At 55.9% G+C, this 24,027-nt stretch overlaps 1 protein-coding gene and 1 pseudogene across 2 annotated transcripts; one reads left to right on the top strand and one right to left on the bottom strand.

Moving 5' to 3' along the window:
• Nucleotides 1-520: 520 nt before the first annotated feature.
• On the bottom strand, nt 521-22,446 carry SUSD3 (sushi domain containing 3). Of its 2 annotated transcripts, none has more exons than XM_008256949.4 (4): nt 22,289-22,446; nt 5,507-5,654; nt 4,646-4,795; nt 521-1,013 (listed from the first exon to the last, which is right to left on the bottom strand). In XM_008256949.4, exons 1-4 carry the CDS (start codon nt 22,377-22,379, stop codon nt 851-853), a joined length of 552 nt encoding a protein of 183 aa, XP_008255171.2. In that variant the 5' UTR covers nt 22,380-22,446; the 3' UTR covers nt 521-850. The 2 variants fall into 2 exon arrangements, with proteins under 2 accessions (XP_008255171.2, XP_051702890.2); XM_051846930.2 differs by lacking the exon at nt 22,289-22,446 and adding an exon at nt 11,534-11,674.
• Nucleotides 6,323-8,471, top strand: LOC138847665 (10 kDa heat shock protein, mitochondrial pseudogene; annotated as a pseudogene).
• Nucleotides 22,447-24,027: the final 1,581 nt, after the last annotated feature.

Genomic DNA, 24,027 nt, shown 5'->3' with positions numbered 1-24,027 from the left:
ATCCCCATCAGCAGAGTGGACTTGGCTCCTAATGAACAGGACACAGCAGAAGCAACGTGGGATGACTACCAAGGTCAGGGTCTCCACGGCAAAGCAGCCTCCACCTGGGGCTCGCCGGGGGAGTCTCACCTTGGAAACGCCCATGTCGTGAGGAGGCCCAGGCCACACAGGCGGCAAGACGCCTGAGGTCCTTCCTGGCAGCCAGGCACAAGGCCAGACCTGTGCGTGGCCCAGCTCCAACAGGACCCGAGTGTGAGTCACGGGCTGACGGCTGATACCATGGGAGAGACCGCAAGTGACGACTGCCCAGCAGGGCCCTGCAGACCCGGAGCGCCCAGGGAATAACGAGCGATGTACTTTCACACCACCACGGGCGGCTCTGTTACAGGGGTGGTCAGCTGGGTCAGTGACCGTCACCTCTGTATTCCCGAGCACTTACAGACCGGGTGTGTGGAGCCCTCCGTGGGTCTCCAGCTCCTGGGCGGCACGTCCTGCCAAGGAAGAGGCCAAGGTCGCCGTCTGTAGTTGCTGAAAGGAAGTTTATTGCTCTTTTCTTAGTCTACTGTGTAAAACTAGATCTGCTCAAGACGTCTCCCAGCCTCTTTAAAGGAACCCTGGTTGGAGGGAGACGGCGCCTCTGTGCTAACCCCAACGTGCTTTGAAAACGAGCCACTGTAAAATCGCTGTAGCTGGGCAGCCTCAGGACAGAGCCCGCCCCACTGGGTCCCCGCCCTCAGCATCTGGGCAACCCAAGGCTGATTTCCGGACACGTGTTGAGCTGCGGGTGATCAGCTGGGTGGCCAGCCTGGCTCTCCCGGCGTGGATGGTGACGCTGGCCTTGGCACTGTGGTCATCCCGGGAAGTGTGCTGTGGTTGGCCCAGGCGCGGGGAGGGTCTGCCCTGGGTTCTCTGTGTGCACCATCACGCAGGTGTGGGGGCTGCTGGAGGGGCTCCAGGGGCCCTTGTCCACGCTGCAGGTCACTCCGTCCAGGGCTCTGATGCCCTCGAGCTCTCTGTGGGGAGAAAAGGCATGAGCTGGGGGAAGGGAGAAAGGCACCCTGCCCAGGGGCCCAGGCAGACCCCTGCCACGAAGGCTGGGGGCCCAGTGCATCTCTTCCCCAAGGTCCTGCTGCCGACTGGGCCTCAGGGCCCTCACCCCCGGGATGGGGGGCCCAGGCTCCCGATGCTGAGGGGCAGGAAGGGGCTGCCTGGGCTTATTCAGAGGGTATGTAAACCTCCAGGAGCCCGCTGCTGGGCCAGGTCTGTGCACCTCCCGGGGACAGCACAGGGACCAGGAGTGTCCAAGGAGGAGGATGCTTCCCTCCTGCCGGCCCTGCCCTTTTTGGTGGCCTGGGGCCAGACCACCCCCTTGAACAGCCTCAGGATTCTCTCAGCCTCCAAACACAAACCTAATGCATTCCTCAGGCTCATCAGACCCTGTCTCCATCCCACCGCAGGCTTTCTCACACAAGGCTACCTGGCCACTCTGGACCCCCACCCCATGCGGGTTCTCCCAGTGCCTTCACTTCAGGTATCACCACCTCCAGGAAGCCTTCCCAGACCACTACTCTACCCACATCTAATTCTCAGAAAAAACTCTAGGGATGAGAATCGAGAAATGACCTGTCCATTCAGCGAACAAGTAAAAGGGTCTGTGGAGAGGAGAGAAAGGGAGAAGTCCATTCACTGATGGAGAAGGGAGGCAGCTTGGCAGGCAGCTGAGCAGCCAGATGGCCTGCGGTCAGGCCCAGCCTTGCTGTGACTGGTGACCGTGGGTCACGGCCCACGCAGTTCTTCACCGGCAAAGCCGGGTGAAAGCAGGGCCCTCGCAAAGGTGAAGAGCGGAGGTTTGCAAGAGCCTGGGACTGTGCCCTGCACACTGCTGGGGGGGGCTCAGGAAAGAGGAGCGAGGTCAAGGGCAAACCTTACCTCCCAAAGGACAACCTATGACCCACTGGGCAGCCAGCACCTTGCCTTCGGGGCGGGCACTGTGCAGCCGAGGGTGGAGCCACAGCCTCTGAGTCCCAGCCACACCCCGAGCTGAGTGCTGGGTGGGGTTCCCCATGTGAGAGTGAGCTCCGGGAGGGCTCTGCCAAGCACCCCCGTCCCACCTGCTCTTGGCCTCAGTGGCGACACAGGTGAGCCCAGCCACAGTTCTGTAACGGGGAGAGGGGTCAGAGAGGCAACGTAGCCCAGGATGCGTGACTACACACAAAGGACATGCAGGAGCCGAATTAGAAAAAAGGAAGGGTGCCGGCGCCGCGGCTCACTAGGCTAATCCTCCACCTAGCGGCGCCAGCACACCGGGTTCTAGTCCCGGTCGGGGCGCCGGATTCTGTCCCGGTTGCCCCTCTTCCAGTCCAGCTCTCTGCTGTGGCCACGGAGTGCAGTGGAGGATGGCCCAGGTGCTTGGGCCTTGCACCCCATGGGAGACCAGGAAAAGCACCTGGCTCCTGGCTCCTGCCATCGGATCAGCGCGGTGCGCCGGCCGCAGCGTGCTGGCCGCGGCGGCCATTGGAGGGTGAACCAACGGCAAAGGAAGACCTTTCTCTCTGTCTCTCTCTCTCACTGTCCACTCTGCCTGTCAAAAAAAAAAAAAAAAAAAAGTATAAAAAAGAAAAAAGGGTGGATAAAAATACTTGCAGCCACTTTGTGCGCCGGGCTCTCCCCTAACTCACAGGGAGCCCCAGTCTTCAGGAGGAAAACGTTAATGGGTTAACCCAGAAGAGCCAACAAACAGCTACCACCAGCGATGCCACCGGGAGCCCGGGTGTGGAGAAAACGTCCCTCGTCAACTTGAGCCACAGAATTGGCCACGAGACTATGTGTGGCACTTACACCTGCTGCACAGGCGAGCGGGAAGTAAGAGGGTCAGGACACGCAGAGCCCACGCGGCCGCTGCAGAGAGGCAGCTGAACTAGCTTGCCCTGAGCTCCTGGACGGAGACCTGGGCTATGGCTACGTTCAGACTCTGGCCTACACGGTTCCTTCCCAGGCTCCCACCAAAGACGCCGTCTCGGAAAACAAACGGGTGGGCATTTGGTACAGCGTGAAGATGCTGCTCGGGACGCCCAGAGCGTGTGGGTTTCAGTCCTGGCTTTGTTCTCCGATCCCAGCTTCCTGCTAATGCGCACCCTGGGAGGCAGCAGGTGACGGGGCAAGTGGCTAGGTCCCTGTCATTCACATGGGAGACCTGAACTGTGTTCCCTACTCTGGCCTGGCCCAGCCCCAACCATCGTGGGTATCTGGGGACTGAATCACTGGATTGGAGACCTCTGTATGTCTGTCTGCATTTCAAGTAAATCAGTTTTCTAAAAGGGAGAAAAGAAACAAACAATAGCTTTAAGCCCAAAGACATTCCCCACAGCCTGATGGGTCCCTAGGGGAGGTGGGAATGGATCTAGGAGCATTTGGAGTAACAGGACGTGCTGTGGTTTGCACTTGATGTGAGCATCCCTTCTGCGTGGAGACGTGATCCCACAGTGAGAGATAAAGCCTGTGGTTTTTGGGGGCAGGGAGGGGTCTTTGGGAGGCAATAAATAGATGAGGTCATCATGGGGCGGGGGGCCATGACTGGATCGACAGCAGAGGAGAAATGCACACGGGTGCATCCCACTCCTGTGCTTGTGCACACACACACACACACACACGTGCACACTTCACACACATGCACACACACGTGTATGCACATGCCCTGCACAGCCTCCCCGCTCTGCCAGCAAGGCCACGGCCAGACACGGCCCTTCCACGGAGCAGAGCTGTGAGCCACGCAAACCCGCTTCCTTCACGGCTCACCCAGTCTGCGGTGACCGAGACAGGTAGCTGTCAAGAACGAGACTGCGAGGGCCTCAGGCCAGGCTGGTGAGCGATGGGTGGGAAAAGGCTGCGGGAGGCGTGTCCACTGCAGCCTCGCTGACCCGATGTGCACTTGGCGCTCCAGGCGAGCTCACAGGAAGGAGGATTCCTTTCCTGCAGGCGCTGGCCGGCCCCAGCACGTCTCTCAGGTACACAGGACAACACAGGCCACACTTCCTGTGTTCCTGTGTCCTCATCCACACGAGGACAAGAGCAACAGTGACCCCAGGGGCCAGTCCTCCCTGAGCTGTGTCCCGAGTGGGGACCAGAGACACACACCACAACAGACCTCACGGGGCGGGGAGGGGGTGAGCACTCCTGTGGTTCTTACATGACAGGTGGGGAAACTGAGACATGCCACACGTCTCGTGGACTGAGGGGGAAGGATCTGGGCAGCACTGGGATCAGGACCCTCACCCACCTCCAGGGGTGGGGCTCCCAGAGCAGTGCTGGCCTCAGGTCCCGCACAGATGGAGGCCTCCGGCCTGGAACGCCCGTGCAAGGCGGGACACCTGCTCCCTGGGGCCCGTGGAAAGCCCGCAGGGCAGCGCCGTGACTGAGCCGGGAGGCAGGGGGCAGGGGATCCCTGACGTTGCTCCCTCTACTTCTGCGTATCAGTGAGACTGTCCCAGAACCAGAAGAAACATCCGCGAGTTCAACAAGACGAAATGGAAAGAAAGAGAAGAAAACCCAGCGAGCTGGCCGGAAGGAAGGTCAGAATCGCAACAGAACGACCAAGGTCATGGTGCCTCCGTCCCCGACCTGCGCGCCCCGCGCCGGCCCCGCTCACGTGGTAAAGCTGTGGTTGTCGTGCGCCTGAGCGCGCCGGCTCCCGGGGCCACTGCTGCTGTTGTTGAAGTTGAGGCCCTTGAGGCCCAGGTAGGCGGCCTGCACCGTCTCCAGGTCTTCGCCTCTCAGCTGGTGCCACAGCTGGGCCGTCCTGAGGGGAGTCAGGAGGGAGGGCCCTGAGCACGCACGCACGCACGCACGCACGCGTCCCTAGCCGCAGGCGTGGAGGCACCTGTGTGCTCCCTGGCGCGGGTGGTGGCTGCCAGACCCCTGAGAGCGCCACCGGTGGGTGTGCCGGGCCTGGGGTCGCAGTGTCTCCTGAAGTCTGCAGTGGCAGCGGGGTCGTGTTCCCCTCGAGCTCACCTCTGCCGGCTGCACCACACTGTGCGTGCAGTGAGCGCCACGCTGCGGATGGCTAAAGGGTACTTCTATGTGTTCTACCACGATTAAAAAAACAAGTAACAAAAAGCTGAAGCCACTGTGGGGACGAAGTCCCACATGGGCCAGATGTCCCCCAGGGGCTGCATTTAACCCACGCTGGGGGCCACAGGGAAGTGGAGCCCCCTTGAGGCGTGGGAGCACCTGCATAACCCCGAAGTTCACTGGCACGGCAGAGTCTCACGCATGCGCAGTCCTCAGTGTGCCCACTGCCCGGCCAAGCGCCCTGGAAGCCTGGGTCCCGCCCCCTCGCCGTGACCGGCAGCACACTGCTTCATTTGCTGACCTCCCTTCCTAACTGGGGAGGCCCAGGGCAGCCGGGGGCAGGTGCGGGAGCGCTGTGGGCAGTGCTGGGGTTCCTGGGGAGCCTCTGCCCACTCCACCCATGCCAGCAGCAGGCCCCTCCTGGGGCGAGGCCACGTACCTGTCCGAGCGCCGCTGCTCGCTCCTCTTCATGCACTTAAGGAGGCAGCAGGTGAGGAAGGCCACGGACATGAGCAGGATGATGGCGCAGCTCACGATGGAGGCGATCACCGCCACCTTGAAGCCTAGGGTCTCCTGCAGCGGCATGGCTGTGAAGGAGACACCACCAGTTCCCGCGTGTGGCTCGCCCGACCCGCCAGCCTTGGGGAGCCCATTCCCTAGAGGAGGCTGCCGGGCACTGGTGGCTGAGGCAGAGGTCTGTGCAAACTGCATTTGGGGATGGGCGCTATCTGGGAAGACTCTCCCCAAGAAGGGAACTTTTGAGCAGGGTTTTGCAGGGTGTGCAGGAGCTAGCAGAGTGGCAAACTGGAGAAGCTGTGACAGGGAGTTTGGAGTTAGGAATTCATAGGCCCCCACCCCTGAAACCCTAATGGGAGCAGATGACGGTGGACAGTGCTGGTAAGGACTTGCCAGGCCTGCTGCCTGGGTTCTCCGAAGGCCCCAAGCTGGCACAACCCTTCTCGGGCCTAACGCCTTCTCAGATCATGTTCCAGGGAGGAGCAAAAGGCGGCAAATGCCTGCACTGGGGTCAACGCACACTCAGCACACATCTGCCACGTGACCTCTGCCACATGCTAAAAACCAGATGCTGAGGGAGGTTCTGGGAAAAAGGGCCCTGGACTCCAATCTGAGCAACACCGTGGATTCTCCCCCAACAGTGGACACGCCTCCTGTGCCCCAGGCCCCGCTTCCTGGCTGGACATAGCATCCAGAACAAAGCTGCATATCCCAGGGACCACAGGCCCACCTTCTGGCAATGGTGCACGAGGGGCAATGCGGTAAGTGTCTGAGACCCCCTCCTTGGGCACCAAGGCCTGGTCTTGGGCCCTCACGCCATCACCACTGCCTGGAACACAGCTGCCACCACCCTTGGCCACACTGGGTGGGGCCTGGCTGGCCCTCCTGAGGGTGACAGCTGCACCTTGGAGTCTGTGCCCCCTGGGACCTGATCCTACCAGAGGCCCTTGTTCTCAGAGACTCCCTGAGGGTGGCAGCACTTTGCAGGCTCCCAGCACCACCACAGTGCTCAGACCTGGGGCCCTGTGCATGCACAGAACACAGCAATGTAACACACAGGTCTCCTTCTGGAAACTGCCGTACACGGCACTCAATAGGAGCTGTCTCATCAACCCTTCCACAACCTGCATGACAAATTCAACCAGAAAACTGTCTCTTCCCCCAGGCTCCAGGGTCAAGGACACCAGGCCATCTGTCTTCAGTGCTTAGAATTCTTGGCATAAGAGGCCAGCAGCGTGGCTTGGCTGGTAAAGCCGCCACCTGCGGCACCAGCATCCCATATGAGCGCGGGTTGGTTCAAGTCATGGCTGCTCCACTTCTGACCCAGCTCTCTGCTATGGCCTAGGAAAGCAGTGGAAGACTGACCAAGTCCTTGGACTCCTGCACCTGCGTGGGAGACCCAGCTGGACTTTCAGGCTCCTGGCTTCGGCCTGGCCATTCTAACGTGAACCGGCAGATGGAAGATCTCTCTCTTTCTCTCTTCCTATGGCACTTTGCCTTTTAAATGAAAACAAACACACAAACAAAATCTTTAAAAGGGGGGGGGCAGCATTGTGGCACAGCAGGTTCAGCCACCATATGTCGATGCCAAAATTCCACGTGGGTACCAGTTTGTATTCCAGCTGCTCCAGCTCCAATCCAGCTCCCTGTTAATGGCCTGGGCCCCTCCACCCACTTAGGAGAACCGGATGAGTTCATGGTTCCTGACTTTGGCCTGGCCCAGCCCTGACCATCGAGGCCACTTGGGGAGTGAACCAGTAGATAGAAGACTTCTCTCTTTCCCTCTCTCCTTCTTTCTGTGTAACTCTGCCTTCCAAATAAAATTTAAGAGAGAGAAAGAGAGATGACAAAGTACCAGCTCAAACTGCACCGATCACCTCTTGGAGGCGAGGGGCCCGACAGTGGCAGAGCCAGGCCTGGGATCCAGCAGCAAGTATTCAAGTGGACATTTAGACGGGGAGCTCACAGGGACCACTGTGCTGGGAGCAGGACCCTAAATACGGGCTCAGCTTGTGGCTGTGCAGGGTGCCCCGAGGGGTGGTTGCAGCTGAGCACGTGGGACGGTGTGCAGGGTGCAGGGAGGTACTGGCCCAGCTTGGGGCTGCTGCTTGTCGGAGCAGGCAGGGGGTCACCCCAAAGACCACAGGAGGCTCCGGAGAAGGTCACAGAGGCATCCAGATGCTGGGACACAGCACATCTGGATCCCGTGAGGATAGCAGCGTTGCAGAAAGAAGCACAGTAGAAGATAGTGAGAGCAAAGACAGAGTTATTATTAGACACAGCTCCAAAGGCAGAGAGCAAGGAAGAAGATCTGACCGCATTCAGGTAAAAGGTGAGAACTCCTTACTCCTAGTAACTGAAAAGCAAACATCAGCTCAAATGAAAAAAATAAAATAAAAACTGCAGAAAGCCACGTGGAAAGCATGGAAAAGTTTCTTTATATGCCCTTGACATATAAAGAGGTCTTACACCCCAGTAAGAGCTGGACATCCACATTTAAAAACCAAACCAAACCAAACCAAACCAAACCATGGCTTTCCCACATCCTGAGGGTCACACTGTGGGTCTCTCCAAGTGGCTGTGTGGGAGCCGAGCGGACAAGCACTTAGAAGGCTTCTTCCCTGCTTGACCAGGCATTGGCTGAGAGGAGTGCCGTGGAAACCGTAACCCAAGGAGGCATTACGCTCCCAGAAAAATCTCAAGGACAAGCGTAGCGAGGCACAGTGCGAGCTGTGGGATCGGATTCTAAAGCAGAGGGTGGAGAGATTCAACCAGTGGGTGGGGAAGGTGGACAGAGTGTTCTTCCAGGACCCAGACACACTGAAGTGGTTCCAGACAACAGGGACTGTTTTTTATTTAGAGATGGTGACATTCTGGAAAAGACGTAGACTGAAATCTCCACTGGAGTGGCATCTCATGAATCTGCCCGTTCCACTGAGGTTCTGAATTCTTCCATCACCTAAATCATTTCCATGTCTCTTACAACAAACTAATGCTGCCTAAAATAATGATACCTATTGTCTCAAAACTTCAGTTTCACTGTTGTGGTGCAAACATTTCCAAATAAAACATAAAAATGAAAAAAAAAAAAAAAGGACTAACATATGAACGAGTCATTCACATAAGAGACACAAATCGGGGCCGGCGTCGTGGCACAGTAGGTTAATCCTCTGCCTGCAGCGCCGGCATCCCATATGGGCTCTGGTTCTGGTTCCAGCTGCTCTACTTCCGATCCAGCTCTCTGTTATGGCCTGGGAGAGCAATAGAAGATGGCCCAAGTCCTTGGGCCCTTGCACCTGCATGGGAGACCGGGAGGAAGCACCTGGCTCCTGGCTTCGGATTGCCACAGCTCCTGCTGTTGCAGCCATTTGGGGAGTGAACCAGCAGATGGAAGACCATTCTCTCTGTCTTTCCCTCTCACTGTTTGTAACTCTACCTCTCAAATAAAATAAATAAAATCTTAAAAAAAAAAGACATAAATCGCTGACATGGAAAAGTACATAGTAATAAAGAAACAGTAATTCTAGTAAGCCCTCATCCCTGTGGCAAAGACTAAAGATAACCTAAGGGCTTTAGGCCGCACACATACCTGAGATTTTAGCCAAAGGAAGTAAGAGCCTGCCTCCAAGACTTCCACACGGGACGTGTGCCCCACAGCCACATGGCAGTGAAAGGGTGGGAACGGCCATGGCTCTGGCAGTAGGCAGCGATTTCTCACCAAGCTGCCTCCAGACACAGTGCCTACAGTGGTTGCACTGCGCTTGTTCTCCTTCAGTAACGACACAGAGAGGAGCTCCAGATGGATGCTGTGGCAATCGTATGGATTCTTATTATTCATTCGACAGAAAGAGGTCTCTCATCAGCTGGTTCGCTCCCCAAATACCCACAAAGGCCGGAGCTGGGCCAGCCTGAAGCCTGAAGCCAGGAGCTCACTCCGGGTTTCCCACGTGGGCCGCAGGAACCCAATCACTGCTGCTATTACCACTGCCTCCCAGGCTCTGCATTCGCATGAAGTTGGAGTCAGGAACCAGAGCTGGGTATCAAACCAGGCACCCTGATGTGGGGTGGAGGAGTCTTAAGAGCCAGGCTAAACACCTGCCCCAATCACTAGACTTTTTACAGAACCATAATGACAGCAGCTGGCACTTAGAAGAGACTTGCTAGCTCATTAGTCTGCACATCAACCCGCCGGCCATATCCCTAGTAGACGGAGAAGCAAACTGGGGAAGGGGGATGCCACTTGCTGAGGTCACACAGCTCATCCACTGGCAGGGCAGAAATCCAGAATCAGTGTAACTTCCTCCCACACACTCAGTAGGGTCTGTCTCCCGAATTCACGCAGGACTTTCAAAGCCAGTTAATGGTCCCAAGAGGGTGGAAACTAATGCACTGTTAAACGATTAGCAGGCGGGCCTGGTGGGAGGTCCTTAGGTCACTGGGGGCGTCCCCTTGTGAGAGGACTGGCTCTAAAGACTGAGAGGGGCCCAGCCTGGTCACTCTGCTCCCTGCTTCGCCATGTGACCCTCAACACACTCCACCACTGCCATCCTCTCCAGCCTCATCAGATGCCAAACCAATGGGACCCTGGACTCGAGTCTCCAAATAACCTTTTCCTCTTCAGCTTCCTCAGGCTCCGTGTACCACGGCAGCTGCTCCTTGAGGGCTCAGCTGGGTGGGAGGCCCCCAGTTTGCTCTGCTGTCCCCACAGACAGGCACTGGAGTTGCATCCTGTGGTTCAGGGCGCACCATGACCCTGCTAAGCCCAGCAGATCTCCTGGTGCCCGTGTACAAGGGGCTTTTCCTTCTGCCTTCCTGCAATTTCTGCCTTTTTAAAAAGTATTTATTTTATTTATTCAGAAGGCAGAGCAACAGAGAAGGAAGAAGAGAGACAGAGAGATCTTCCAGCCACTGACTCACTCCCTAAATGGCTGTAATGGCTGGGGCTGGGCCAGGCTGAAGCCAGGATCTCCATCTGAGTCTCCCATGTGGGTGGCAGGGGCCCAGGTACTGGGGCTGTCTTCCCCTGCCTTCCCAGGTGCATTGGCAGAGAGACGGACCGGAAGCAGAGCAGCCGGGACACAAACACGCACACCGATATGGGATACCGGCATCGCAAGTGGCACCTTAAACTGCTGCACCACAAAGCTGGCCCCTGGTGTTTCTGATTTCCGAGCACTGACTGTATAGGCAGAGCAGGTTGTGCTGGTGCCCAAAGTGTGCTGAGGCAAAGACTGAGTGCCAGGCAGCTCATTTCAGAGGAGCACCTGCTGGCTTTGTGCCTGCAAAGACAAGGTAGTGGAGATGTAGGCTTGGGGCATGCAGTCTGACGGACCCCCTCGTTCCGCTCCAGCCCACTGTGACCCACTGTGATCCTGTCCTCTGTCCATCCAGGACTGTCCCCCAGGCACCAGGCATGGATGTCTGGCCGCTCTCGGAGCCAGTCAAGCTTTCCATTTCCTCAATCTCACTGCATTGCATCCCCCGCTCCAACTTTAATTTTCATTCCTGTGCTCTCCGTCATTCAGCTTCTTGGGGCCCAAATCTTCAAACTTCCCTGGACTCTCTCTAAATCCACAACCAAGTGACCCACAGATGCTGTGGGCTCTGAATATCCAAAGTGTCTGCGGTAGGGCTGAAGAGCGCCCCCAGATCTATTCATGGCCATCCAGGAGTGACGAGGTGGGCGGGCTGCGAGCAGGCTCTGCCTCTGTGCAGGCGGACAGCTCCCCACCTCTGACCTCATCAGCCCACCCAGAGGGCACGCTGAGGCTCCAAGGTGTCAGGCCTCCCTGTCCCCAACCACTACGGCCCTGCCTCCTCAGGACCCAGGGCATTGACAGGCACCAGCCAGGCCCCCTGACCGCTCCTGCTGGGCACTCTGCCCTGGGCATTTCAGCACGGTAAGCCCCGCCCCCCTCCCCGCCAGGCACCACCCAGGTTCCTCACTCACGTGACACTCATCACCATGCCAAGAGAAGAGCAGGGAAGAGATCACCATCACTGCAGTGGGGGAAACCGAGGCTCAGAGGAGGAGGCCGACCTGCACGAATGCCCACTGATGGAGGAGCACTGGCCCTGGGTTTGAAGACTGCTAATTTAGGGCAGAACAGGAAGTAGAGCGCAGATACATGTAACAAAGGTCTAGTCTCTTCTAGATACACAGCACTTACTATTATTATTATTATTTTGACAGGTAGAGTTACAGAAAGTGAGAGAGAGAGACAGAGAGATCTGAAGCCAGGAGCCAGGTGCTTCCTCCTGGTCTCCCATGGGGTGCAGGGCCCAAGCACTTGGGCCATCCTCCACTGCACTCCCGGGCCACAGCAGAGAGCTGGCCTGGAAGAGGGGCAACCGGGACAGAATCCGGCGCCCCGACCGGGACTAGAACCTGGAGTGCCGGTGCCGTAGGCGGAGGATTAGCCTAGTGAGCTGCGGCATTGGCCAATTATTTTTAATTTAAAAGAAATTTTTTCAGGTGGCCTCAGTGGTCTGGGCATCTGGTGAGGGTGGCAGATGTGGCCATGGCAGTGTGCATGGAGATGAAGGATCACTGGGAGCCAGGAAGGGGGGAGGGAATGGGGAGGGGGGAAGAGGGAGGGAGAGGAGCAACAGCACTTATTATAATTATATGACATGACAAAAATCACAACAAAAAACCAGAAAATTAGAAAAGTAAAACAAATGGCTCAAAAACCACGAGGCAGGGAAATTAGGCAAGAAAAGACATCTAAATCTGAAAGGAAAAGTAAAACTATCTCTATTAGATGACATGACTTTACATATAGAGAAGCCTTAGAATCCTCTAAAACCTGCTGGAACTGAGAAGTTAAGCAAGGTTTAGGATAGAAGAACAAAATACAAAAATCAACTGCAGGTACTGGTGTGGTACAGAGGGTGAAGCTGCCCCTTGCAAGGCTGGAACCCCATACCGGAGCGCTGGTTTGAGTCTCAGCTGCTCCATTTCCAATCCATTAGCTTCCTGCTGATGCCCCTGGGAAGGCAGGAGATGATGGTCCAGGTGCTTGGACCGCTGCCATCCAGCTGGGAGACCAGGATGGAGCGCCTGGCCTGGCCTGTTGCAGGCATCTGGGGAGTAAATCAGTAGAGGGAAGATTGCTCTCTCTCTTTCAAATAAAATGAAAATGAATAAATATTCTCCAAATTGATCTACAGATTTGCTCATTGTCACCATACAGAAATATAATTGATTCCTGTATGTTGTTCTATCCTTCAACCTCGCTGAATCCTTATGAGAATCTTGGCTGCTTTCCTTGTGGAAATGGACAAGGTAACCTTAAAGCTCACACGGAAATGCAAAGGATTTAGAATAGCCAAAACAATCTTGAACAAGAGGACCAACTTGGAGGATTCTCACTTCCTAATTTCAAAACCTACTACAAAGTTATAAGTTACAGTAGTCAAAACACTGTGGTACTAACGTTAAGGACAGACATACAGACTTTCTTTGTAGAAATGAACAAGGTAACCTTAAAGCTCATACAGAAATGCAAAGGTTTTAGAATAGCCTAAACATTTCCTAATTGCAAAACCTACTACAAAGTTATGTTACAGTAGTCAAAACACTGTGGTACTAACGTTAAGGACAGACATACAGACTTTCTTTGTAGAAATGAACAAGGTAACCTTAAAGCTCATACAGAAATGCAAAGGTTTTAGAATAGCCTAAACATTTCCTAATTGCAAAACCTACTACAAAGTTATAAGTTACAGTAGTCAAAACACTGTGGTACTAACGTTAAGGACAGACATACAGACAATGGAATAGAATTGACAGTCTAGAAATAAACTCTCAGGTTTATTCTTTTTCTTCTTTCTTTTTGTAAACGCCCACATTTACAATCAATTGATTTTTGCCAAGACAATTCAATGAGAAAGAACAGTTTTTCAATAACAGCTGCTCAGGTAACTGGATACTTACATGTAAAAGAATGAATGAAATTGCAACGTCTACCTTACATCTCATACAAGCTTAACACTTCATGAAAAAAAGATCTAACTCTAGGAGTTAAAGCTGTAACTCTCAGAAGAGAGCATGGGGTTAATCTTTATGATCTTAGGCAATGCTTTCTTAGCTATGACAAAACATAAGAATAATGAACTAGACTTCATTAAAATTAAAAACATTTGTGCTTCAAAGCACACGATAAAGCGAAAAGACTACTCTCTACTGATAGGGAAAATATTTGTAAATCATATATCTGATAAGAGACTTGTATCTAGATTGCATTTGGTGCGGGCACTGCAAGGACATTAGGTTAAGCCACTACTTGAGATGCCTGCATCCTGTATCTGGGTGCCCGAGATCGAATCCTGCCTCTACTTCCAATGCTCATGTGCACCCTGGGAGACAGCAAGTGGCGGTGATATGAGTGGGAGTCCTGGATGGAGTTCTGGCCTCCTGGCTTTAGCCTGGCCCAGCCCTGGCTGTTACAGATATCTGGGGAGTAAATCAGTGGATAGAAGATCTTTCTCTCTGTCTGCATTTCAAATAAATAAAAATAAAATAAGCTTTAAAACAGAATTATTATACCCCAACTATAACAGACAAATTTAAAAATGGGCAAAGGATCTGGATACTTCTTTAGACATTCTGAAAGCTGCCAATAAGCATATGAAAAGACACTGTTAACCTTCAAAGTCACAATAGGCAGTACTTCAGCCAGTCACCTATACATCAAAAAGACAGACAATAACAAGTATTAGGGAGAATGAAGAGAAACTGGAACCTCATATGCTGCGTGTGGGATTGTAAAAGGGTGCAGTGACTTTGGAAAATGGTCCAGCAGTTTTTCATACCTACACGTAACTGCCCTGCGATCCAGTAACTCAACTCCTAGATAAACACCCAAGAGAAAGGAAAACACATGTCCACACAAAAACTCATCCACAAGGGGAAGGTATCTGATGCATCTCATATCAAAAGTCAAAGAGCCTGGGCTCCAGTCCTGGCTCCACTTCCCATTTCAGCTTCCTGCCAATACACACCCTGAGAGGTAGCAGGTGACGACTCAGGTGGTTGGGTCCCTGTCACCCACATGGGAGATCTGAATTGAGTTCCTGGCTCCTGGCTTTGGCCTGATCCAGCTCTGGTTGTTGTCGACATTTGGAAGTGAACCAGCAGATAGATGGAAGATCTTTTCCTCTCTCTGCCTTTCAAATAAATAAAAATGGAACACTATCTGACAACAAAAAGGAACGAAGCACCAAGACACACTACGACACGGACGAACCTTGGAAACATTCTACTGAGTAAGGAAACTGGTCATAGAGACCCCCCAGTCCATTTATATAAGACACCCACCATGGGCAAATTAGTGGCTGTCAGAGGCTGGTTGCAAGGAGAATGGAGAGGTGACTGTTGAAGGGTTTGGGGTCTTTTTTGGGGTAATGCAAATATTCTAAATTTGACCAGGGTGATAGTTGCACATGTCTGTGAATGCACTGAAAGTCATTGATCTGTGTACTTTAAAAAAAATTTATTTATTTATCTTTTTGAAAGGCAGACAGAGAGAAGTCTTCCATCCACTGGCTCACTCCCTAAATGGCTGCAACAGCCAGAGCTGCACTCATCTGAAGCCAAGAGCCTGGAGCTTCTTCCAGGTCTCCCACGTGGGTGCAGGGGCCCAAGGATTTGAGCCATCCTCTACTACTTTCCTAGGCCATAGCAAAGAGCTGGATCAGAAGTGGAGCAGCTGGGACCCAAATAAGTGCCCATATGGAATGCAGCACTGCAGGTGGCAGCTTTACCCACTGAGCCACTTTAAATGGATGAATTGTATAGTATGTGAATTATAGTTTGTTTGTTTGTTTTTAATTTGAAAGGCAGAGCAACAGAGAGTGAGCAAGAGAGATCTTCCATCTGCTGGTTCATTCTCTAAATGCCCACAATAGCCAGGGCTGGGCCAGGCCCAAACCAGGAGCCCAGAACTCAATCCAGTTTCCCACCTGGGTGGCAGGGACTCAAGCACTTGAGCCATCACCTGCTGTCTCCCAGGGTGTGCATTAGCAAGAGGCAGGATTGGAAGCAGAGCAGGGACTTGAACCTGGGCACTCACTGAGCCAAATGCACCCCCCTCACCTTGGGGAAATATTTTTCAATTAAATAAATGCACCCTTTGGTATGGACGCTGGTTCTAGTCCCGGCTGCTCCTCTTCCAATGCAGCTCTCTGCTGTGGCCTGGGAAAGCAGTAGAGGATGGCCCAAATCCTTGGGCCCCTGCACCTGTGTGGGAGACTGGGAGGAAGCTCCTGGCTCCTGGCTTCAGATCGGCGCAGCTCCGGCCGTTGCAGCCACTGGGGAGTGAACCATCGGACAGAAGACCTTTCCCTCTGTCTCTCCCTCTCACTGTAACTCTACTCTCAAATTAATAAATAAAATCTTTAAAAAATAAAATAAATGTACATTTAAGATCTAAGGTACTATTTTTTCCCTCTTATCAGGGTCAAGATTAAAATACCAGCCCACCAGCTTGGTGAGGGTATACAGGGAACAGTAACACCTTCTGGCAGGCAGTGTGCAGAGCAGGGAGGGGCTGTGCTACCCTGCAGAAGAGGGGCAGAAAACTAGCACTGCCTGAGGCCCCTCTCTGCTGAAGACAACTCTAAACCCCTGGCCTGGGCTATATCCTGCACCTGTAGTGTATCAGTCAAGTTAGACCTGAGGCAGTCTAACTTCATAAAGAGCTTACTTTGGCTCATGGTTTTGGAGGTTCAAGTCCAAGATGGGGCGGCCCCTCTGGTTTGGCCTCTGTGAGGGTGCACAGGATCACAGGGTGATCCAGGAAGCAAAGCCAGGCTTCCAAGTCTGAGCTCTGCATGACCCCCAGCTCTGCAGGAGTGAGTGAAGGAGCCATCGAACGACCAGATGACAGGCAGCCTGGCCTCACAGGCGAGAGTCACAAGCAGGGCACCCCCGTGGCTTTTCCAGGGTCCTGGCATCTGGACAGGAACTGTCCTGCTGGTCAGGGTAGTGGGCGTGGGGCAGGGCAGCCACGTGGCCCCTCCCTAGGATGCCAGGCGCTACCGCTTCCTGCTCCTCAATTTAGAGCTGTGACTTCCACTTCCTCATTCTTCTGTTTTGGTGGCCTTCACAGAGAGGGGGCCCCTTCAGCCAGAGGATGGGGAGTACTGCGGGGGAGGGGCAACGGGCGGTCAGTCGGGGGTGAGAGCACTCCAGGCCTCTGCTGGCACCCACATCAGTGCCTGGCTGAGTCCACAGCCCATCCTTTAAAAGTAAAAGCGGAATCTGATGAAAACAAATGCTTGGAGGGATGGGTAAAGAAATGGAGCGATGGATACAGCTGATAAGCCTGGCTGGGGAAGCATCACAGGCAGAATCCAGCTGGGGATGTTTGGTTATACAAACGTTGACTCCCTGTTGGCCCAGAGCTGACCTCACGGTAAATCAGCCCCGACACTGGCCACACCAGCCACATGGGGCTGGCCTGGGATGCCCGCTCTTCTACCTGCCTGTGAGTCCCAGCTGGAATCACCCTGCCCACACCCAGCCAGCCAGGCCAGCTGGGGAGCCAGCAGGACCCTGGTCCCTTCCCGCCCTGTGTCTGCACCTGTCAATGCTGCCCCAGGCAGGCAGGGGTAGGGGGAGGTACTGGATGAAATGATGGCGTCCCCAGCAAGGAAACCACTAGACTTCCCCAAAGTGTATCTCAGAAAGAGCAGCGTGGATGACCTGAGTGGGTGGGTGAGGCACAGAGAGGTTCCGTCTCGCTTTGCTCTCCGTCTGTCAACAGCCACATCCTGAGCTGTCGCCTCAGGTTCCGCTGGGGGAGGGCCCTAGTTCTCAGACAGCTGCACCCAGGAGCGTCATCCACAGCCCAGAACCAAGCTCTCCCCCGATGCCCTGAGCCTGCCCCGGCCGAGTTAGGGACTCTCATAAACGTGGGGCTTGAAGGGTTAAGTCTTTTACCCACAAAGACCGGGCCAGCACTGTCATACAGACCTGTGGGCTCAGGCTGTGTCACCCCATTAAAGATGTAAATAAAAGTGCAGAACAATTTGGAGCACAAGCCCAGTACCACCAGTGCCAGTCCTGTAAGTGCATAACCCAGGTGTGCAGAGGGTTGGCTGGGGGGAGGGTGGGAACCTGGGGGGCTCGGATTGGGGGTGATGGCTACTTTAAACGTAGTCCCAGAATCAGACCCGGCATTTCCAGGCAGTCACCAGCTCACAAGAGGCAGAGAGCCCCGATTCCTAATGTGGGGTATGGTTGCGACAGCTCTTACTTTAAAAATGAAATGGAAGGGGCTAGGTTAAGAAGATGAGGCTGGCTGTGGGGTTCTGGGGCCTGATCCTGACCCCACTGCTCTCCAGTGGCAGGTCCCAAGCCCAGACTCCTCATTTCACTCAGCCTCTACTTCCCCATCTGTGAGATGGGTAAGAAGTGAAATTGCTGGGGCTGCCATTGTGGTTTATCGGGTTAAGCCACCACCTGCAGTGCCTAGATCCAATATGGGTGCTAGTCAGTCCCAGCTGCTCCACTTCCAATCCAGCTCCCTGCTAATGTGCACAGAAAAGCAGCAAAAGATGGTCCAAGTCCTTGGGACCCTGCTACCCACATGGGAGACTCAGAAGAAGCTCCTGGCTCCTGGCCCAGCCCCAGCCATTGCAGTCATCTGGGGGAGTGAACTGACAGATACATCTCTCTGTCTCTCTCTCTCTCTGTAACTCTGTCAGATAAATAAATCTTAAAAAAAAAAAAAAAAAGAAGAAGAAGTGGAACAGCCCTGTAAAGACCAAGTAGCAGGGGCTGGTACACAGACCACTCCCGAGCAGGACATTAACTAAACTATATCCTAAGTACCCCAGGACCCTTCGGGGACCCTAGTCCCCAAACTCATGGCCTGTGGGCTCAGAAGACCTCAAATCCACCAGGACCCCACCCCTCACTCCATGGCATCCAGGGGACTTCCACTCCACAGGCCAGATGGGGTCTCCTGCAAATACTTCCTCTGGGCTGAGCCCATTTCCAGATGAGCAAATTGAGACCTACAGGCCTGCCCACGCCCTGAGCTAATAGGGCAGCGTCAAATGTGAGGGCCTGACCCTCTGTCCCCTCCAGATGGTTCTTCCCATAGGACTCACAGCAAAGAAGAGCTGGGCGGCACAGTGCCGGGGCTACAGTCGACAGAGGTTTAGCCATACCCCAACCCAGGGAGGTCTCGCAAAATCGCTAAGGCTTAGGGGGCAGGGCTGGCAGGCTCCAGCCACCACATCCCTAATGACTACAGAACCAGGCCCGCCTGGCTCACAGACAGACCCCTTGGCCCCCAGCCACTCCTTGCTGACCCCACAGTGTAGTCGAGGTCCAGCACCACCCAGCTCTGACATCCCGACAACCCTGTCCCATGCTTGTGCCTACAAGGCAGATCCCACCTGTCCCTCTTCTGCTTACAACCAGCAAGAACACCCCTGGTGCCCTTAATGAACACCCTGGGCTCCCTTCTGTGCATGGAACACCTAGCTCTTGAGTTGGGGAGCCATGCTGGAGGCCCCTCTGTCTCACTTCCCCAGGGACACTGGACCCTGCACACACCCCAGCCCTGTACCCCTACCCTCCATACTCAGCTCTGGGGCATTTTTTAAAAAAGATTTATTTATATACTTGAGAGGCAGAGTTACAAAGAGGGAGAAACAGAGATAGAGGTCTTTCATCCGCTGGTTCACTTCCCCAAACAGCTGAAACGTGGCCGATCTGAAGCCAGGAGCTTCTTCCGTGTCTCCCATGTGGATGCAGGGGCCCAGACAGTTGGGCCATCCTCTAGTGCTCTCCCAGGCTAACAGCAGGAAGTCAGATGGAAAGTGGAGCAGCCGGAACTCGACCCGGCGCCCACATGGGACACTGGTGCTGCAGGAGGATGCTTAACCTGCTATGCCATAGCACTGGCCTCTGGGGCATTTTAAACTGCATTCGTTATTCAAATAAATCTTAAAGGAGAGGGAAAAATCAACAGGAAAATTAAATCAATGACTTTGAAGCAAAGAAGAAATAAAACCACACAAGGGGCCGGCGTTAAGACAGAGGGGGTTAAACCGCTGCTTGCAACACCAGCATTCAATATCAGAGTGCCAGTTCGAGTCCTGGCTGCACCACTTCCAATCCAGCTCCCTGCCCTAATGTGCCTGGCAAAGCAGTGGAAGAAGGCCCACCTGACTGGATCTCTGCCATCCATGTGGGAGACCCAAATGGAGTTCCAGGCTCTTGGCTGCAGCCCGGCCCAGGTCTGGCTGTTGCAGCCATTCGGGGAGTGAACCAGTGGACAGAAGCAGATGGAGGGTAACTCTTGCTGCTGTTCTGCCTTTCAAATAAATAAATTAAAACAAAACACACCCAACACCCACCCTGTGGCTCAGGGGATGCTACCGACCCCGCATGGGCCCTCAGCCCACCAGACATCTCTGCCCATCCCACCTCACCCTCACCTATGGAGGAGTGCTTGTCTGACCGGAGTGGGGCCCCCCACCCTTCCAGCCCGCAGGCCCGCAGAATCAGAATGATCCTTGCTTGTTAATCTTTTATCTGGAACCTTGGACCAGAGGCCAGGCCCTTCTGTCCTCCTTCCTGGCGCCCACACGGCCCCCGCACCCTGACCTTGTCGGGGAGCTCCCTCTGGGAGCGGAGGGGACCCAGCCTCACCAGGCCTGGACACTGAGCCCCTGTGTGACCCTGGCCAGCACTCAGTTTCCCCAGATGGGAAACAGAAACCCTTACGAGGGAGTTCTCCCAGGTCAAAGGGGCAGCTTGCACACACACAGGTCTTCAAGGAGCAGGACCACCAAGCAAGACCCCAGCAGCTGGGACAGTGCGTGGCCCGGACACTGTGTACTCAGGCGAGTCCCCTGTCCTCTCCGAGCCCATCCCCCTCTGGAGGGTGGCAAAGGCTCTGAGCCTGCGGTGTGGCCTTGGGTCCCCCAGGCTGAGCCTCCAGGCCAGAACTGCGGATGAGTGTGCCCCCGAGTTCCTGGGGTCTCCAGCCTCCAGGGAGCTGTGCCTTCTCCACCAAAGTGCCCGGCCAGCACCCTGCGGGACACCACAGCCAGGCCTCAGGGGCCCCACAAGCCTCCCCTCCCTGATTCACAGAGGCTCCCGCGAGGCCTCACTGCTCTGTGAAATGGGTTCGGCCCAGCTCGGTGGTGGGCCTGCAAGGATGGAGCAGAGAGGAGGCACACAGAGCAAGCCCTGCCTGACCTCTTGGGCCTCCTGCTGCCCTTCCAGGTCCCTTCCAGGGGTGTCATGGGGGCTACCTGGAGCCACTGGAACTCTATTCCTGGACAACCCCCTAAGTGAGGGAGGGCTGGAGTGGCACAGGAAGCAGGGCCCGGGCCGGCTGCTTAACATACAAGCCAGCCTCCTCACCCAGGAAGACCGCGGGCCTTGGGATGCCCGTGTGGAGGGCTCTCCTCATTCCATCTGCTCCACGAAGCCCGCTTCCATGGTTGTGGGAAACACATACCCACGTCGCTACGTTTTAGGTGATGGGAAAACGCCCCCCAAAACCCCGGCCTCATTCCTTCGCCTCACAGGGAGAAACTGAGGCTCCGAGGCAGGGCAGTGATTGTCCTACAGCAGGACCAAGGCCCTTGCTGAGGCCTGCCCACAAGCCTAGGGGCAAGTACACAGGGGAAACTGAGGCATGGAGTAGCGGGGGGCCCCAAAACTCCAAGGAAGAGGGGTCCAGTGCCTGGCCAGTGCTCAGGGGGATGGACCGCAGTGGGGCACGTGACTGAGAAGGGGCCCGCCCAGTGGCCAGTGCAGTGACAGACCCTTCACTGGGATTCCGGTGCAAACAGCCTTTGTATGCAAACACGTCAGAGCCGGCAGGCACTCCCAGGCCTCGGTCTGACCTTGGGCGAGGGACCTCAGACTCCCCTCCCCCAGACAGCAGGCAGGCAGGCCGGCCGGCCGGCCGGCCCTCCTCAAGTGGGGGAGCAAAGGGCTCCTGACCCTAGCACCGCATTAGGACCCGCGAGCCGCTGCCTTGCTCTCGGCAGACCGCTGCAGTCTCTGGCCCTCAGTTTCTCCACCTGTGCAAAGGAGCCAGGCCTAGCCGCTTTTCCAGGACTGCAGGCTCGGGTTGGGCCTAACCCAGCCCCACCCTCCAGGCCTCTACTTCCTCCTGTGCACAGGGCTAGAACCCAGCGCCCAGGCCCCCTGGGGAGCGGTGACCACGACCTTCGGGACATCTGAGACGCAGGGTTGCGGTTTAGTTTCTGTTTCTAAAATGCTCAGACTCTGAAACACGAACGCAAGGGCCGCATTCGAACCCCGCACCGAAGGCGAAACCTCCTTAGCACTTTGTTGTAACACTTCAAAGTAAGTTAAAAGCTTGCCCCACCTTCTTCCGTAGCCTGAGCTTGGGGGGTCACCGAGCCCCTGAGGACGCTGCCTCCTGCGCTGGGGGCGCGGGCTCTTTCCTCCCCGGGGCGCGTCGCCAGGTGAGGCCAGTTCCCACTCCCCAGACGGAGCCGCCCCCTGGTTTCGGCCGCTCGCGTCCGGCTTCGGTTCCGCTGGGGCGCCCGCCGAGCTCGCGGAGGGTAGGAGGGAGGGCTAGTCCTCAGGCAGCCCAGACCGTGCCTCCCGACCTCCGGCTGCGACCCCTGCACCCGGCTGTGCCCCCTCCCCTCCTCTTTCCTGTCTGTATAATGGGCGCAGGGCCCAGGCCCTCACCTGTGCGGTTCCCCGGAGCGGCGGTGCTGACGACCCAGGCCCGCCTCCGGGGCCTAGCCCTGCCGCGGAGGGTCGCGGCAGCCCCGCGCATCCTGCGCGCTCCGAGGCTCTCGGCCGGGCTCGCGGGCACGGGGGCGGGGCCGGTGAGAAGGGCGGGGCGGACTCGGGCCCCGCCCCCGACACACCCTTTCGGGAGAGCGGCTGCCTGCCGCGGGAAGTGTGGTCTGCTGGGTGCCGGCGGTGTGTCTCTGCCCCACGCCTCCTCCCACCACGTCCCTCCTGCCTTGGGCTTCGCACTCTCACCCCAGGGTGGTTTCACTTGTGCCTGCCTGTGCTTATTTTGTGAACAGGGTTTTGAGTTCTCAGGGTGCCAGATTCCGCAGGTACCACAGGGCAAAGGGCAAAATTCCTCTTCCCCCTCCACAATGGTGTCTGTCTGGACTCTGCCCTCTGCCCCTACCCCCCGGGTGGTGGGAGCGGATCTGGCTCCAGGGGCCCGCACGCAGCTGGGGACCTGCCTTCTCCTGACTGACCCTCCTGCCTAAAGCCACCCTCAGGGACCTCTGCTGGCCCCACCGAGCCCAGAGACCAGACCTTTCCTTTTCTAGCCCCACCCAGCCGCAACAGAGCCCCCAGCCCGGGTAACCACCTAGTAGGGGGTCTCAGCCCACAGACTCCCTGGAGCTGGAGCAGGTGAGATGGTCCCTGCCCAGCTCGGGCAGGGTGGGAGGTGCTTTCCTGGCAGACACAAAAGTCCTGAGGCTGGCATACTAGTTGCCAGCCCCAGGGATAGCCAGAAGCTCAGGGTGGCTGGCTCAGGAGGGCCTGGCCAGGTGAGCTCCCGAGACGTGACACCAAGGCTGTGTGTCCTCCCCACCGTGCCAGAAAGTGCAGCAGCATCCACAGGGCCCACTGGGACCCAGCCCACTCCAGGCCAATCCAGGGCCTGAGAATTCCCCACCAACGGCCTGGAGTCGCCACCCGGGCCTGTGTGGCCCCTGCCTCTGGGTTAGCACCCACACCCTCACCCTCCCCTGCGTGGTTGGGGCTGGCCGCCAGGTGCTGGCTTGAGCTGGGTGGAGGTGGTGCCCCCCCCCCCGCCACCACTCTGGCCCGAGTTCCCAGGAGTCGAAGAACGCTGACCACGTGGCCACGGTGGGCATGTATCCTAGGTCTTCATGACAAGGACCACAGGGAACCTTGGAACACCATTGTCTCACAGTTCAGGAGGCCAGAGTTAGATCAGCGGTCAGCAGGGCCACGCTCCCTTCAAAGGCTCCGGGGAGCCCTTCTCAGCCTCTTCCAGCTTCCAGCAGCGGCTGGCCCATGGCAGTGTAGCTTCTGCCTTCACTGGGCGTTCTTCCTGTGTAGGTTTCTTTTGTAAGGATGCCAGGCCTGGGGCCGGCACTGTGGCACAGTGGGTTAAAGCCCCAGCCTGCAGCACAGGCATCCCATATGGGCACCGGTTCAGGTCCCAGCTGCTGAACTTCTGATCCAGCTCCCTGCTAATGTGCCTTGGAAAGCAGTGGATGGCTCTGCACCCACAAGGGAGACCTGGAAGAAGCTCCTGGCTCCTGGCTTTGGATTGGCCCAGCTCTGACCATTGTGGCCATTTGGGGAGTGAACCAGCGGATGGAAGACCTCTCTCTCTCTCTTTGTCTCTGCCTTTCTCTGTAACTCCATCTTTCAAATAAAAAATAAATCTTAAAAAAAATAAATAAATAAAGAGGACGGCAGTC

This window comes from Oryctolagus cuniculus, chromosome 1 (assembly GCF_964237555.1).
Source record: "Oryctolagus cuniculus chromosome 1, mOryCun1.1, whole genome shotgun sequence".
NCBI lineage: Eukaryota > Metazoa > Chordata > Mammalia > Lagomorpha > Leporidae > Oryctolagus > Oryctolagus cuniculus.
Note: the sequence above shows the minus strand (reverse complement) of the source record. Positions and strands in the feature narration are given on the sequence as shown.